At 31.0% G+C, this 13,571-nt stretch overlaps 3 protein-coding genes across 3 annotated transcripts; 1 reads left to right on the top strand and 2 right to left on the bottom strand.

Annotated features, from left to right (window-relative positions):
* Positions 1-449: 449 nt before the first annotated feature.
* Positions 450-3,337, top strand: LOC109807716 (uncharacterized). The gene is made up of 4 exons (XM_020370305.3): positions 450-758; positions 870-1,217; positions 1,978-2,239; positions 2,605-3,337. Exons 2-4 carry the CDS (start codon positions 900-902, stop codon positions 2,991-2,993), a joined length of 969 nt encoding a protein of 322 aa, XP_020225894.1. The 5' UTR covers positions 450-758; positions 870-899; the 3' UTR covers positions 2,994-3,337.
* A 5,024-nt stretch (positions 3,338-8,361) lies between these two features.
* On the bottom strand, positions 8,362-11,161 carry LOC145958750 (uncharacterized). The gene is made up of 2 exons (XM_083076281.1): positions 10,527-11,161; positions 8,362-8,575 (listed from the first exon to the last, which is right to left on the bottom strand). The coding sequence occupies exons 1-2, from the start codon at positions 11,159-11,161 to the stop codon at positions 8,362-8,364; spliced, it is 849 nt and encodes a 282-aa protein (XP_082932407.1).
* Positions 11,162-11,356: 195 nt separating this feature from the next.
* Positions 11,357-12,121, bottom strand: LOC109807290 (putative mitochondrial protein AtMg00310). The gene has a single exon (XM_020369805.2). The coding sequence runs from the start codon at positions 12,119-12,121 to the stop codon at positions 11,357-11,359; it is 765 nt and encodes a 254-aa protein (XP_020225394.2).
* Between the last annotated feature and the right edge of the window lie 1,450 nt (positions 12,122-13,571).

The raw sequence follows: 13,571 nt of genomic DNA, 5'->3' as shown, positions 1-13,571 counted from the left end.
GGAACGGGCCGTTCTTGGCCCGTTTTAATTTTAAAAAAAAGACTTTGTGTCTTTAAGCAGAACGACCCGTTCTGCTTCCGGAACGGGTCGTTCCACTTCCAACATTTGCCCAAAATGGGCCAGAAACACGAAAAAAAGAAAAAAAATTAAAATAACTCGGAATTCGATTCCTCGAGAACCAAATTCTGAGAAGAAAAAAAAAAGTTTGAAGCTCAGAATTCGGTTCCCGGGCAATCGAATTCCGAACATGAACAGTAAACAGGTCTATTCCTGTAAATAAAGTTGTACAGGTGTCATTTTTGTAATTTTTCTTTTAAAAAATATTATTTACGTAAAAATTTCGTCAAGTGTTACTTTTTTTATTGTTTAATTTTTTTAATTATATATATATACAAATAATGATAAAATTATTATAACAAAAAAAAAACTTTATAAATGCTCTGCTCCAGTGTGTTCCCTTCATTTCGTTATCTTCTCCGTTTTGTTATAACCCTAGTTCGGAAGAACTCGCATCTTTCGCCCATTGTCTGAGTCTCACTCATTCTCTTCCTCTCTCACATTCATCCGTCGACACCTTCTCTCTTTTTTCTCCAAACCCTAATCTGGATTCCCCCATCCAGATTCTAATTTTCACGGTCTTCGCACACAGATCTCTAAGCGCTTTCGTTTTCATCGATTAAATATCAAAATTGGCTAATATTATTATTAACAACCTAAGGACAAGCAATCGTTTCCCCCGATTCTGGCGTTCGAGAGAAGTCGGTTTTTGAATTTTGTTTCGATTAAGTTACTTTTTATTCCTATTTTTATTTAAATCAATAAACGGCGAGGTTGAGCGTTAGAGTTGGAAATCATTAAAAAAATTACAGGTAATAGGGAAATCGCGTTGGTGATCTAAAATGGTGGGAGGTGGAAGCAGGAGGGATGAAGGTTCGTTGGTTTTGAACAACACGAACGTGTTTGCGGCGCTGGACACGCTCAAGAAGAAGAAGAAGTCCGATAAGGACCGCAAGACCAAGGGCTCCTCCACCAAATCCCAGGGCCAGTCCACCAAAACCGAGGCCCAAGTCTTTTGGGCCCCCGCCCCGTTGAACGCCAAATCTTGGGCCGACGTAGATGACGACGACGATTACTATGCCACCACGGCACCGCCCCAATCTGTGTGGAGCGTTCCCGAACCTCATCACAGTAAGGATGTCCAACATGGAAACTTTGAGGTTCGGGGATTATTATTATTATTATTATAATCGCTTTTTCACTGTATGGATAGATAACGTGATTCTTTTGAATTTGATTGCTTCCTATTACAGGATATACTGGTGTTTAGTTTGAACATTCTCTATTATTTTTGTGAGTTGATTCCATGTGAATCCCGTTTATACGTGTGTGTGGAATCCCGTTGAGAAGTAAGAAATCATGTATGTGATGTGGAAGTTATGACATTAGTAGTTTTTTTTTTGTTTTTTTTATTTTTTTATTTTTTAAGTAATAGTCTATTTGATACAAGTTTTGAAGTGTTTATTTACTAAAAAAATACTTTTTTATTTTGAGTAGAGAAATTGTACTTTGTATGTAACTCACTCTAAATGTGAAAAATAAAAATAAAAATCTGTAATGTGGAAGCAAACTTGTGGAAAAATCCCATTGAACATGCTTGTGTTTCTTCCATGTAAAGGTTTTGTTATAATTGTGTTTTCCTCGATAGAATACGTATACGAGGTAGGGTTTTGTCTTAGCATTTAGTTTGTCCCACACTCCTAGTGTTGTATATTGGCAAATTAGACATACTTTGAACTTTGGAATTTAATTGTAGCAAGGATTTTTATTTTTATTTTTTGATGTTAATGTCAGCAAGTAAGTATATAATATTCTGTGTATATATATGTTTGGATAGCATTGTTGTTGGTCAATGAGATGGCTAGAATGGTTTTGTGCTGTGGTTTGGTGCTTTGTAGTTGATGAGGTTTCTAATTACAGGATAGTGAGAGTGAGGAGGATATTTTGGATGAAGGGGATGATGAGGTGGAGGAAGAGCATGATCACGAACCAGAAGAATCTGTGAAATCTGAACCTGAGGTTAAGAAGGAAACTGATGTTTCTGTGCCGCCACCAAAGGAGGTAGAACGACAGCTCACCAAAAAAGAAAGGAAGAAGAAGGAACTTGCAGAGCTTGAGGCTCTTCTTGCTGATTTTGGTGTGGCACCGAAACAAAGTAACGATGGTCAAGAGGAGTCGCAAGGTAAATTCGTAGAACTGTGTGCCATGATATTCTAGATTATGGTTTTTCTCTTTTGTGAAGTTAGGTTCTTGTTAGGCCATGGCATGCTTTTCTTTTTCATTGATCTTTCTTGGGATGCAATATTTTCAGCTTTTGCTCGAAGATTTAAAGACTCGTTCCCTTCACTTTCTTCTTCTATGCATCAACAAGTTTTTCTATTTAAATGCAAAAGACAAATCATTTTATTCAAACCCCTTTTCTTTTTGTAATATATGTTTATGCGAGAAAATTTGAATTTTGTGTGCATGTCATGATGCAAGCAATCAAGGAAGGTTATTGTTGTTGAATCTTCTGCTCAAATAAGATATTGTGAAATTGCATTGCAGGTGCTCCTCAGGATAAGAAAGGTGTTGAGACTGATGGAGATGTTGAAAAGAAGGAAAATGCTAATGCAGAGTCCAAAACTTCCAAGAAGAAGAAGAAGAAGGATAAAGCTTCTAAGGAGGTGAAAGAATCTCAAGATCAACCCAACAGTTCAGAAACAAACAACGGGCCTGCTTTGGCCTCAGGCTCTGAAAATGTGGAGGTGGATAAATCTACTGTTGATGTAAAAGAGCGTCTTAAGAAAGTTGCTTCTACAAAGAAGAAGAAATCTAATAAAGAAATGGATGCTGCTGCAAGAGCTGCTGCTCAAGAGGCTGCTGCAAGAAGTGCAAGGCTTGCTGCTGCAAAGAAAAAAGAGAAGAACCATTATAACCAGCAACCTGTGCGGTAAAAGAACCCTGCTCCTTAACATCAATACAGGAATTTGTATTTCTTGTTCATATGATGATGCCGAATAAATAGTGGGCTTTAGGCTCTGGTGAGTGATGATGACTCTAGTCGTATTCCAGGTATGGACCTGGGCAATTTTCATCTAGCTTTTTTGGAAATTAGTGTTGTTCAATTGTTCTGGACTTGCTATATTGGCACAGAAAATTTAGCTTTTAAATATTACCCGAACTACACAGCTGAGTATTGTAGTTCTCATATGTTCGACCTTGTGGCTGATGATCAATTAGTTCTGACTGAGAGAAGTTTATGTTTATCTATAGAAAATGCTGTTCGCATTTAAGGTTATTTTAAACCTTGTGAAATTGATCCAATTTGTTTGACGTCTATTTTAGTATTATTAGAGAATGAGTGCTATATCTATTTTATCAGATGTTTTCTGGTGTTACCATCAATCTACATCTTAATTAAGAATTTGTTTGAATACAAATTTAAAAGGATAGAGTTTTTCTACTAATTTTTTTTTAATAGAGAAATTCTGTATTTATAACTTTATCTAATAATATTATAAATCACATTTGAGATGTCAAAATTAGAATGCAGATATGCAAAAATCAAAAAACGAGATTAGGTCACATTAGATTAGATGGTGAAAATTATATAGATGGGTGATGATGTGTGTAGTGAACTAAGCTTTGGTAGAGTGGATGGATTTTTATCATCTTATGAAACCTAGATACTTAATACAACATTGGTATATAAAATGACACGAATATATGTTTAAGGATAATTTTTTTTTAAAATTAAAGATACGAAGCATTATGGATATGTTTAAAAATAATATAGAAAATTTTATATAAATACGAAATATTAGTAAAAAAAGGAGAGGAAAATATTGATTATTTCACTAATTCATAATTCATAATTGATAATTATGATGATCGTAATTTATAAAAAAGAAATTTTTGATCATAACAAACAAAAATATAGTTTCTATTTGTATTTTAGATAGAACTCAACAAGTTATGGTTTTTATAAATAGTCTACAATTCAAAAGCATCATTGCTAGTTGTTAAATTTAAAGTACTCTCTAGATGTGTGATGATGTGTGTAGTAAACTAAGCTATGGTAGAGTGGATGGATTATTATCATCTTATGAAACCTAGATACTTAATACAACATTGGTATATAATATGACACGAATATATGTTTAAGGATATATTTTTTTTTAAATTAAGGATATGAAGCATTATGGATATGTTTAAAAATAATATAGAAAATTTTATATAAATACGAAATATTAGTAAAAAAAGGAGAGGAAAATATTGATTATTTCACTAATTCATAATTCATAGTTAATAATTATGATGATCGTAATTTATAAAAAAGATATTTTTGATCATAACAAACAAAAATATAGTTTCTATTTGTATTTTAGATAGAACTCAACAAGTTATGGTTTTTATAAATAGTCTACAATTCAAAAGCATCATTGCTAGTTGTTAAATTTAAAGTACTCTCTAGATGGGTGATGATGTGTGTAGTGAATTAAGCTTTGGTAGAGTGGATGGATTTTTATCATCTTATGAAACCTAGATACTTAATACAACATTGGTATATAATATGACACGAATATATGTTTAAAGATATATATTTTTTTAAATTAAGGATACGAAGCATTATGGATATGTTTAAAAATAATATAAAAAATTTTATATAAATACGAAATATTAGTAAAAAAAGGAGAGGAAAATATTGATTATTTCACTAATTCATAATTCATAGTTGATAATTATGATGATCGTAATTTATAAAAAAGATATTTTTGATCATAACAAACAAAAATATAGTTTCTATTTGTATTTTAGATAGAACTCAACAAGTTATGGTTTTTATAAATAATCTACAATTCAAAAGCATCATTGCTAGTTGTTAAATTTAAAGTACTCTCTAGATGGGTGATGATGTGTGTAGTGAACTAAGCTTTGGTAGAGTGGATGGATTATTATCATCTTATGAAACCTAGATACTTAATACATTGGTATATAATATGACACGAATATATGTTTAAGGATATATATTTTTTTTAAATTAAGGATACGAAGCATTATGGATATGTTTAAAAATAATATAGAAAATTTTATATAAATACGAAATATTATTAAAAAAAAGGAGAGGAAAATATTGATTATTTCACTAATTCATAATTCATAGTTAATAATTATGATGATCGTAATTTATAAAAAAGATATTTTTGATCATAACAAACAAAAATATAGTTTCTATTTGTATTTTAGATAGAACTCAACAAGTTATGTTTTTTATAAATAGTCTACAATTCAAAAGCATCATTGCTAGTTGTTAAATTTAAAGTACTCTCTAGATGGGTGATGATGTGTGTAGTGAACTAAGCTTTGGTAGAGTGGATGGATTTTTATCATCTTATGAAACCTAGATACTTAATACAACATTGGTATATAATATGACACAAATATATGTTTAAGGATATATTTTTTTAAAATTAAGGATACGAAGCATTATGGATATGTTTAAAAATAATATAGAAAATTTTATATAAATACGAAATATTAGTAAAAAAAGGAGAGGAAAATATTGATTATTTCACTAATTCATAATTCATAGTTGATAATTATGATGATCGTAATTTATAAAAAAGATATTTTTGATCATAACAAACAAAAATATAGTTTCTATTTGTATTTTAGATAGAACTCAACAAGTTATGGTTTTTATAAATAGTCTACAATTCAAAAGCATCATTGCTAGTTGTTAAATTTAAAGTACTCTCTAGATGGGTGATGATGTGTGTAGTGAACTAAGCTTTGGTAGAGTGGATGAATTTTTATCATCTTATGAAACCTAGATACTTAATACAACATTGGTATATAATATGACACGAATATATGTTTAAGGATATATATATATTTTTTTTAAATTAAGGATACGAAGCATTATGGATATGTTTAAAAATAATATAGAAAATTTTATATAAATATGAAATATTAGTAAAAAAAAGGAAAGGAAAATATTGATTATTTCACTAATTCATAATTCATAGTTAATAATTATGATGATCGTAATTTATAAAAAAGATATTTTTGATCATAACATACAAAAATATAGTTTCTATTTGTATTTTAGATAGAACTCAACAAGTTATGGTTTTTATAAATAGTCTACAATTCAAAAGCATCATTGCTAGTTGTTAAATTTAAAGTACTCTCTAGATGAGTGATGATGTGTGTAGTGAACTAAGCTTTGGTAGAGTGGATGGATTTTTATCATCTTATGAAACCTAGATACTTAATACAACATTGGTATATAATATGACACAAATATATGTTTAAGGATATATTTTTTTTTTAAATTAAGGATACAAAACATTATGGATATGTTTAAAAATAATATAGAAAATTTTATATAAATACGAAATATTAGTAAAAAAAGGAGAGGAAAATATTGATTATTTCACTAATTCATAATTCATAGTTGATAATTATGATGATCGTAATTTATAAAAAAGATATTTTTGATCATAACAAACAAAAATATAGTTTCTATTTGTATTTTAGATAGAACTCAACAAGTTATGGTTTTTATAAATAGTCTACAATTCAAAAGCATCATTGCTAGTTGTTAAATTTAAAGTACTCTCTGGATGGGTGATGATGTGTGTAGTGAACTAAGCTTTGGTAGAGTGGATGAATTTTTATCATTTTATGAAACCTAGATACTTAATACAACATTGGTATATAAAATGACACGAATATATGTTTAAGGATATATATATTTTTTTAAATTAAGGATACGAAGCATTATGGATATGTTTAAAAATAATATAGAAAATTTTATATAAATACGAAATATTAGTAAAAAAAAGGAGAGGAAAATATTGATTATTTCACTAATTCATAATTCATAGTTAATAATTATGATGATCATAATTTATAAAAAAGATATTTTTGATCATAACAAACAAAAATATAGTTTCTATTTGTATTTTAGATAGAACTCAACAAGTTATGGTTTTTATAAATAGTCTAAAATTCAAAAGCATCATTGCTAGTTGTGAAATTTAAAGTACTCTCTAGATTGGTGATGATGTGTGTAGTGAACTAAGCTTTGGTAGAGTGGATGAATTTTTATCATCTTATGAAACCTAGATACTTAATACAACATTGGTATATAATATGACACGAATATATGTTTAAGGATATATTTTTTTTTTAAATTAAGGATACGAAGCATTATGGATATGTTTAAAAATAATATAGAAAATTTTATATAAATACAAAATATTAGTAAAAAAAAGAGAGGAAAATATTGATTATTTCACTAATTCATAATTCGTAGTTGATAATTATGATGATCGTAATTTATAAAAAAGATATTTTTGATCATAACAAACAAAAATATAGTTTCTATTTGTATTTTAGATAGAACTCAACAAGTTATGGTTTTTATAAATAGTCTACAATTCAAAAGCATCATTGCTAGTTGTTAAATTTAAAGTACTCTCTAATGCTAACATTATTAGTTTATTCTCCCCATTACTATCATCCAAAAAAAGCATAGCTTCTAAATTTGACTTATCAAGAGACAGATTTGCTCATTCAAGAATTCCAGCAGTATTATCATCAAGTGAATCATGAACATCCCTATACATATCCCATAGTCTTGTCTTATTTATTTATTTTGTATAAACTTCACTTTTCCTAGACAAAAGTCAAAGGTTTGAGTGCATATAAATCAAAATTTCAATCCTTTTGGATCCATTTTGTTTCTTTTCAAAGAATGAAAGAATGAGTATGTACTTTAATTCCTCTCACAATATGAAGAAAAACATGCTTGCGCAAAAAGTTTTAAGGCAAGCTTTTGGAGTAGAGGGATAAAAGTTCCACACATCACCCACCATGTTTTTGGATCTAATACTCACCTATCCTTAATTGAATCAAAAGAACCAAAGTCAGTCGACAAGAAGAGAATTTGGAGAATTCCTTATAAATGTTTTTTCTCTCCTCAACATGTGTAAAATCTCATTAGACATTTGTTTCTCTCTCTAGAAACTTGATCATCTTGATGTGGAGGAACCCTATTTGGAGTTTCACTAAGCCCACTTCACTATAATACCTAATAATAATAATAATAATAATAATAATAAGTTTAGTCATATTATGATTTTGTTGTCCAAAGAGAAGACAATCATTAATCATTGAATTTGAAAAATTACCTTGGATTTAGAGAATGAGCTAAGTAATGAAGAGGAGTACAACTTTTGCTCCATCTATAATTAAGGATATCATTGACTTGCTTTTCCTCGTGCTTATAAAGGGTTACCTTCACCTTTTCTATCATAGAATCCCACATTTCATACACCAAATGAAAAGTAGAAGCATCAATATCACATATTCTAACATGTTATATATGGGATCCGTAAAAGAAAGAATGTCATCTATTTTATCCCACCATATATCATTCAAAACGATTTCTTTAACATCTGCAGCTTTTCCAATATCATTTTCCCTATAACTATTCCATTGGTCACAAATGACTATGTTTTGCAAGCTACATTTAACAATTCTAATCTTTTTAGCATGACTATCATAGAGGCAAAACGAGTATCAACTATCAAAAGCAATTTTAGAGCAGAAAACTCATTAAAAATAGTTAATCTCATTAAATAATTCATGATAAAAGTCTTGATAAATATTGTATCATCAATTTCTTCAAAAATCCACCTACAATCATTGAAAACATCTTCATTTCTATCAATATTCTTTGTTGTGCATATATTTTTCACTGTAAGATTCAAAGTATGAACCATACAAAGGGTCCGAAATAGATGAGAGGATTCAACTTCAATTAACAATCTAACTGCCTTACAAACAAGAACAATATCAATTATAATTTGGACCACATTTTGTGGTCCTACCTCCTTGGTCACATCTTTTATTAAGTTAGTCATGTAATCCTTGTCCTTATACTCCTTGGACCCATCAATAGCTTTTAAAAATATAGACCTTCTTCACCTATAGCCATGGAATTTATCAGAGGTCTTCTTTTAGCATATGTCTAGCCATCATCAACCAATGTAACTCCTTTGAAAGTCCACAAAGATTTGATAGGTTGAAACAACCTCTCAATACGAGTTATCTTTTGTTGTAAAAAAGTAGTTAATGCATTATAACTAAGAGGAAGAAAGCCACTAAGATTGATGTTAGCAGAAAATGAATAAGAACTAACAAAATGTGGAGTTCTAGAAAGATGGAATGATAGGCCAATGGAATAAAACCTTCTTGCTATCTTTGCTTTAAGTTGATTCCTATCCTTAACACTAAAGGCATTTTCTATATTTCCTGTTTCTTTTCTTTTTTTGTGGTAATGTTAGTGGCATTAAAGTCCTTTTATCGATAGGCAATAAAGCATTTTTAGGCTTTAATCAATTTTTAGCATCTTCTCAAACTTTTTTCAAATTAACCAAATATGCAATATTAACTTAAGGACATAGAAATTCCAACACTTAAAGTTCTTAGCAAATATGCTTTCACCCTAGAGTATGAACTTTTAACTACTTTTTCACAAAAATTGCGACTTCTCAACCTATTTCCACACCCATTTCCTATCTTTTCCTTTATAGTAATAAATGCCCATAATGGAGCATGATCATCTTGAGGTTTTGAGGTAGCAAATCTACTAGTAATAGTAGACATTTTTTTCCGTCAAGAAATAGAGATAATAATTGAATGTTTAGATATTTAGAGTGCACAGACTCACAACTAGAACATAACAAGATTGAACTTACTACACGATTAGGAAGGAGATCCAAAATTCGCCAGAGGACAAACCACAACTATCGAGAGATTCAAAATCCATCAATGAAAAAAAACCCCAAAATCCAGAGCCAGTAAAAGACGACTTGGTACCATTAAAAGAGAAAAGAGACCTAATTGAAGAAAAACAAAACCACGTCAGAAGATGTGCAAAAATAGAGAAAGGTCGTTGCTTGAAGAGAGAGTCAAAAATATCATGCACCACTCGAGAGAAAGTCGTTGGGAAGAAACCCACCAATCCGAATTGTCATCGGAATGTGCAGAGCTGAGAAAAAGAGAGAACACGTATGGAATGAGAAATAGGTATATGGAGTTTTGCATAAAATGTGTCACTAACGTGTAAAGTACACATATTTACTTTTAAAAGGGTTTTTCCTTCTTTGTTTTTAGGGGAGTAAACTTAACTGATATCATTCAAAATAAGAGGTGCAATACATGTTGGGATGAAATAAAAAACGTGAGAGCTAGCATAGTATCTTGACGCCCTAGCTAAGGAGTGAGCGACATGATTTTCTTGTCTCCAGATGAACCTGACCAATAGGTTTGGATGAGAGTTGAGTAGAGAACAACATCTATGTAGAGTGTGACCGTATTCTAAATAATAGATGGAGTTTAGGATGTCCTCCACAACTTGTTTAGAATCTAATTCTAGTATGACATGGGTATAACCTTGATCACACACCCACCAGATGGATTCTAGGAGAGTCGTGGCTTCTGCTTCGTGGGACGGGGATACTCCATAGAACCAGCCTGACTTGGCCTTAATGAGGGACCCAGTTGCATCATGTAAACAGATTCCAAAGCCCACTTTGTTGTCTTCCTTAAATATGGCTGCATCAACATTTCCTTTGATGAAGCCTACTTGTGGGCATGTCCAGCTACCAGGAGATGATGACTGTGTGGGAGGAGGATGTTCCTTTGTTCGTGCATGCTGCCATTCCTCAAACTTCTGCATGGCTTGGGAGATAGCAAGATGAGGAGGAATAGTGGTGTTTGACCAGATCTTGTCATTGCGACGCCGCCAGATACACCATAGGCTGACCACCATTTTGACTATGTTTTCGTGGCTGAGGCTATTTAACAGATGGCTGAGCGTCTCCTTGAAACCATTGCCATTGTTTATAGCGTGAGATATGAGAGTCCAAATTCCAGAAGCATTCCAGATGGCTTGGGCTTCAGCGCAGTCAAAGAATAAGTACCATCCATTTTCCAGACCCGTGTTACAGTGGGCAGAAAGGATAATGCATGGCACACCTCGTTGTTGTAGCTGATAGCGAGAGGGTAAACAATCTCTTAGTATTCTCCAAAGGAAGATCTTCATTGTTTACGGTAGCTTAAGTTTCCATAGTTGCAGCCAGTTACCCGATTCCCTAAGGTGTGAGTTGGAGATAAGTGACTCCATGATATAGTAATACGCTGATTTGATGGTATAACTACCCTTTCTAGAGAGGTTCCAAGTGATGGAGTCCCTTTCATGAAGGTGAGTGAGAGGTATGACAGTTATGGCAGATACATCTTACTGGGAAAACAACAAAGAAAGAAGCTCATGGTTCCATGTACCTGAATCTGTGTTAATGAGATGGGATACCAGTAGGTTCTCATGACCTGGTGGACTAGGTGTGGTCACATATGGATTTGCAGAGATTCGCAACCAAGGATCCCTCCATACATGAATGTCTTGACCGTTACCTATACACCATCTCAAGCCGCCCTTAACCACCACATGTGAAGCGTGGATGCTACGCCAAACATAACTTGGGTTGTGGCCCAACTGAGCCCCCAAAAAGTCCCCTCTTGGGAAGTATTTTGCCTTGAAAATGCGAGTTAAGATAGCATCTTGGTTGGTTAGAAACTTCCAACCTTGCTTCCCTAGCATGGCTAAGTTGAAACTGTGGAGATGATGAAATCCCATTCCACCATGTTCTTTTCGCATAGATACCTTTTCCCAGTTTAACCAATGTATTCCATGACCAACATTTCTGTTTGAACCCCACCAAAAGGAGTTCATCATCCTTTGTATTTCATCACTGAACGTGGTTGGGAGGAGAAAAGTGCTCATGCAATACGAAGGGATTGCTTGAGCGACAAATTTCAAGAGTATTTCCCGCCCTGCTTTGGATAAGTGCTTGCCCGACCAGTGATTAATTTTCCTCCAAATCCTGTCCTTAATGTTGTTAAATATGGCCTTTTTCTTACGACCAATCATGGATGGTAGGATTAGGTATTTGCCCGTACCCATACATTCTGTGACACCCATAATGTTATTGATAGCCTCACCCATACATCCTTTTAAAATTTTAAAACTAAAAAAAATTAAAATATTAATACAACATACATTTGGGTAAAAAAATGTATCCAAGCCACATCACTTGTTATAAAGTCATATCCGACCATCATGAGTTGTGTTATAGTCGTATCCAATAATTTTAAAATAAATAAATAAAAATAATGAAAAGCTCCTTGGATACCTGGTAAATTTTTTTAAAAAAACTTCATAGACCAAAAACGTATTAAATCTTTAATAAAATAATAAAATGTTTTATCACATTAAAAAAAATAACAATGTTAACAAACCTAAAATAGATATACTATATTTTTTTATATTCAATTTAATTTTATACAACAAGTTATTATAAAGTATTATATAAATAACTTTAAGGACTAAAACAAATGCATCTCCAAATTAAAAGGACAAAAATAGGACAAAAAAAATGAGAAACTAGAAACAAACTTGAAATTTTGTAGAAAAATAAAAAATATAACTTACCTTTTTATAAATTTAATACATGAAAAAATTAATAATAAAGATAACAAGATATTATAATTGTATCACTTTATATCTTAAATATAAAAAGAAATATATAATTTTATTTTATTTTTAAAATAATATAAAAATTATAATACAATTGTATAGATTTAAAGAAAAAATGGGTCATTCTTGGTTATGGTCCTATGTGATTGCCCCTACAATCAAGGTTCATTGGTCTTGCTTATTTTACAAGTTAGTTTTAGTAGGCTTGTTTAATTTAATAAATTATGTTTTACATTAAATTTTAATAATTTAATCATTAAATTAAAAATTCTTATTATATAAATCAAATCTATAATTAAAAAAAAATTAAAATCATATGATACTTCATTATATAGATTTAAATCAATATATAAAATATTTTTATAATTAATTGTCAATTTGAATTAATGAAACAAAATATTAAATAGTTTTTAAATTATTTAAAAAAAATTATACTTAATCTATGTATTAGAAATTTTTAAATTAATGATTGAGTCATTAAAATTTGATGTATAACAAAAATTATAAATTAAAATAATTTTATTACTCTTAAAGTAAATTATTACTCACACCTTTTTTTAATTGGAGTACATTTATGATGTACACAAAAATTTTAAGACAAAAAAACACTCATTTTTTTCGCTTCAATTAATTTGTGACAAGGACATTTTAGTAATTTGAAATTAATTTATTAAAATAATTAAAAACTTTTTCTCTATTTTCAACTTTTTTTTTCTTCTATCATTTGCGATTGCGACTCATTCTCTTCATCCACAAAGAGACTTTTGGTCAAGTCTGATCTCAAGAGTGTCAAGTGGCGGTGCTAGCCCCTTGTCGTGGCAGACTCCGACGTGAATGCGCATTGTAGAGCTGTCAAAACGGGCTACCCGGTTCGGCCCACCACGGGTTGACTATTTGGTGGGCCAACCCAACCCGACTC

Source organism: Cajanus cajan, chromosome 6 (genome assembly GCF_000230855.2).
Source record: "Cajanus cajan strain Asha chromosome 6, NIPB_CcT2T_4, whole genome shotgun sequence".
NCBI lineage: Eukaryota > Viridiplantae > Streptophyta > Magnoliopsida > Fabales > Fabaceae > Cajanus > Cajanus cajan.
The sequence above is the reverse complement of the archived record's forward strand: the minus strand, read 5'-3'. Positions and strand labels throughout refer to the sequence as shown.

Bases quoted from the DNA above. Each gene is read 5' to 3' on its own strand.
- LOC109807716 (XM_020370305.3), top strand. From the start codon at position 900: ATGGTGGGAGGTGGAAGCAGGAGGGATGAAGGTTCGTTGGTTTTGAAC. The intron at 1,218-1,977 runs GTTCGGGGATTA...TTCTAATTACAG, and splicing joins TCCAACATGGAAACTTTGAG to GATAGTGAGAGTGAGGAGGA. The intron at 2,240-2,604 runs GTAAATTCGTAG...ATTGCATTGCAG, and splicing joins TGGTCAAGAGGAGTCGCAAG to GTGCTCCTCAGGATAAGAAA.
- LOC145958750 (XM_083076281.1), bottom strand. From the start codon at position 11,161: ATGAAGATCTTCCTTTGGAGAATACTAAGAGATTGTTTACCCTCTCGC. The intron at 8,576-10,526 runs GTGGGTGTGTGA...TGTTAAATGTAG, and splicing joins ACTCTCCTAGAATCCATCTG to CTTGCAAAACATAGTCATTT.
- LOC109807290 (XM_020369805.2), bottom strand. From the start codon at position 12,121: ATGGGTGAGGCTATCAATAACATTATGGGTGTCACAGAATGTATGGGT.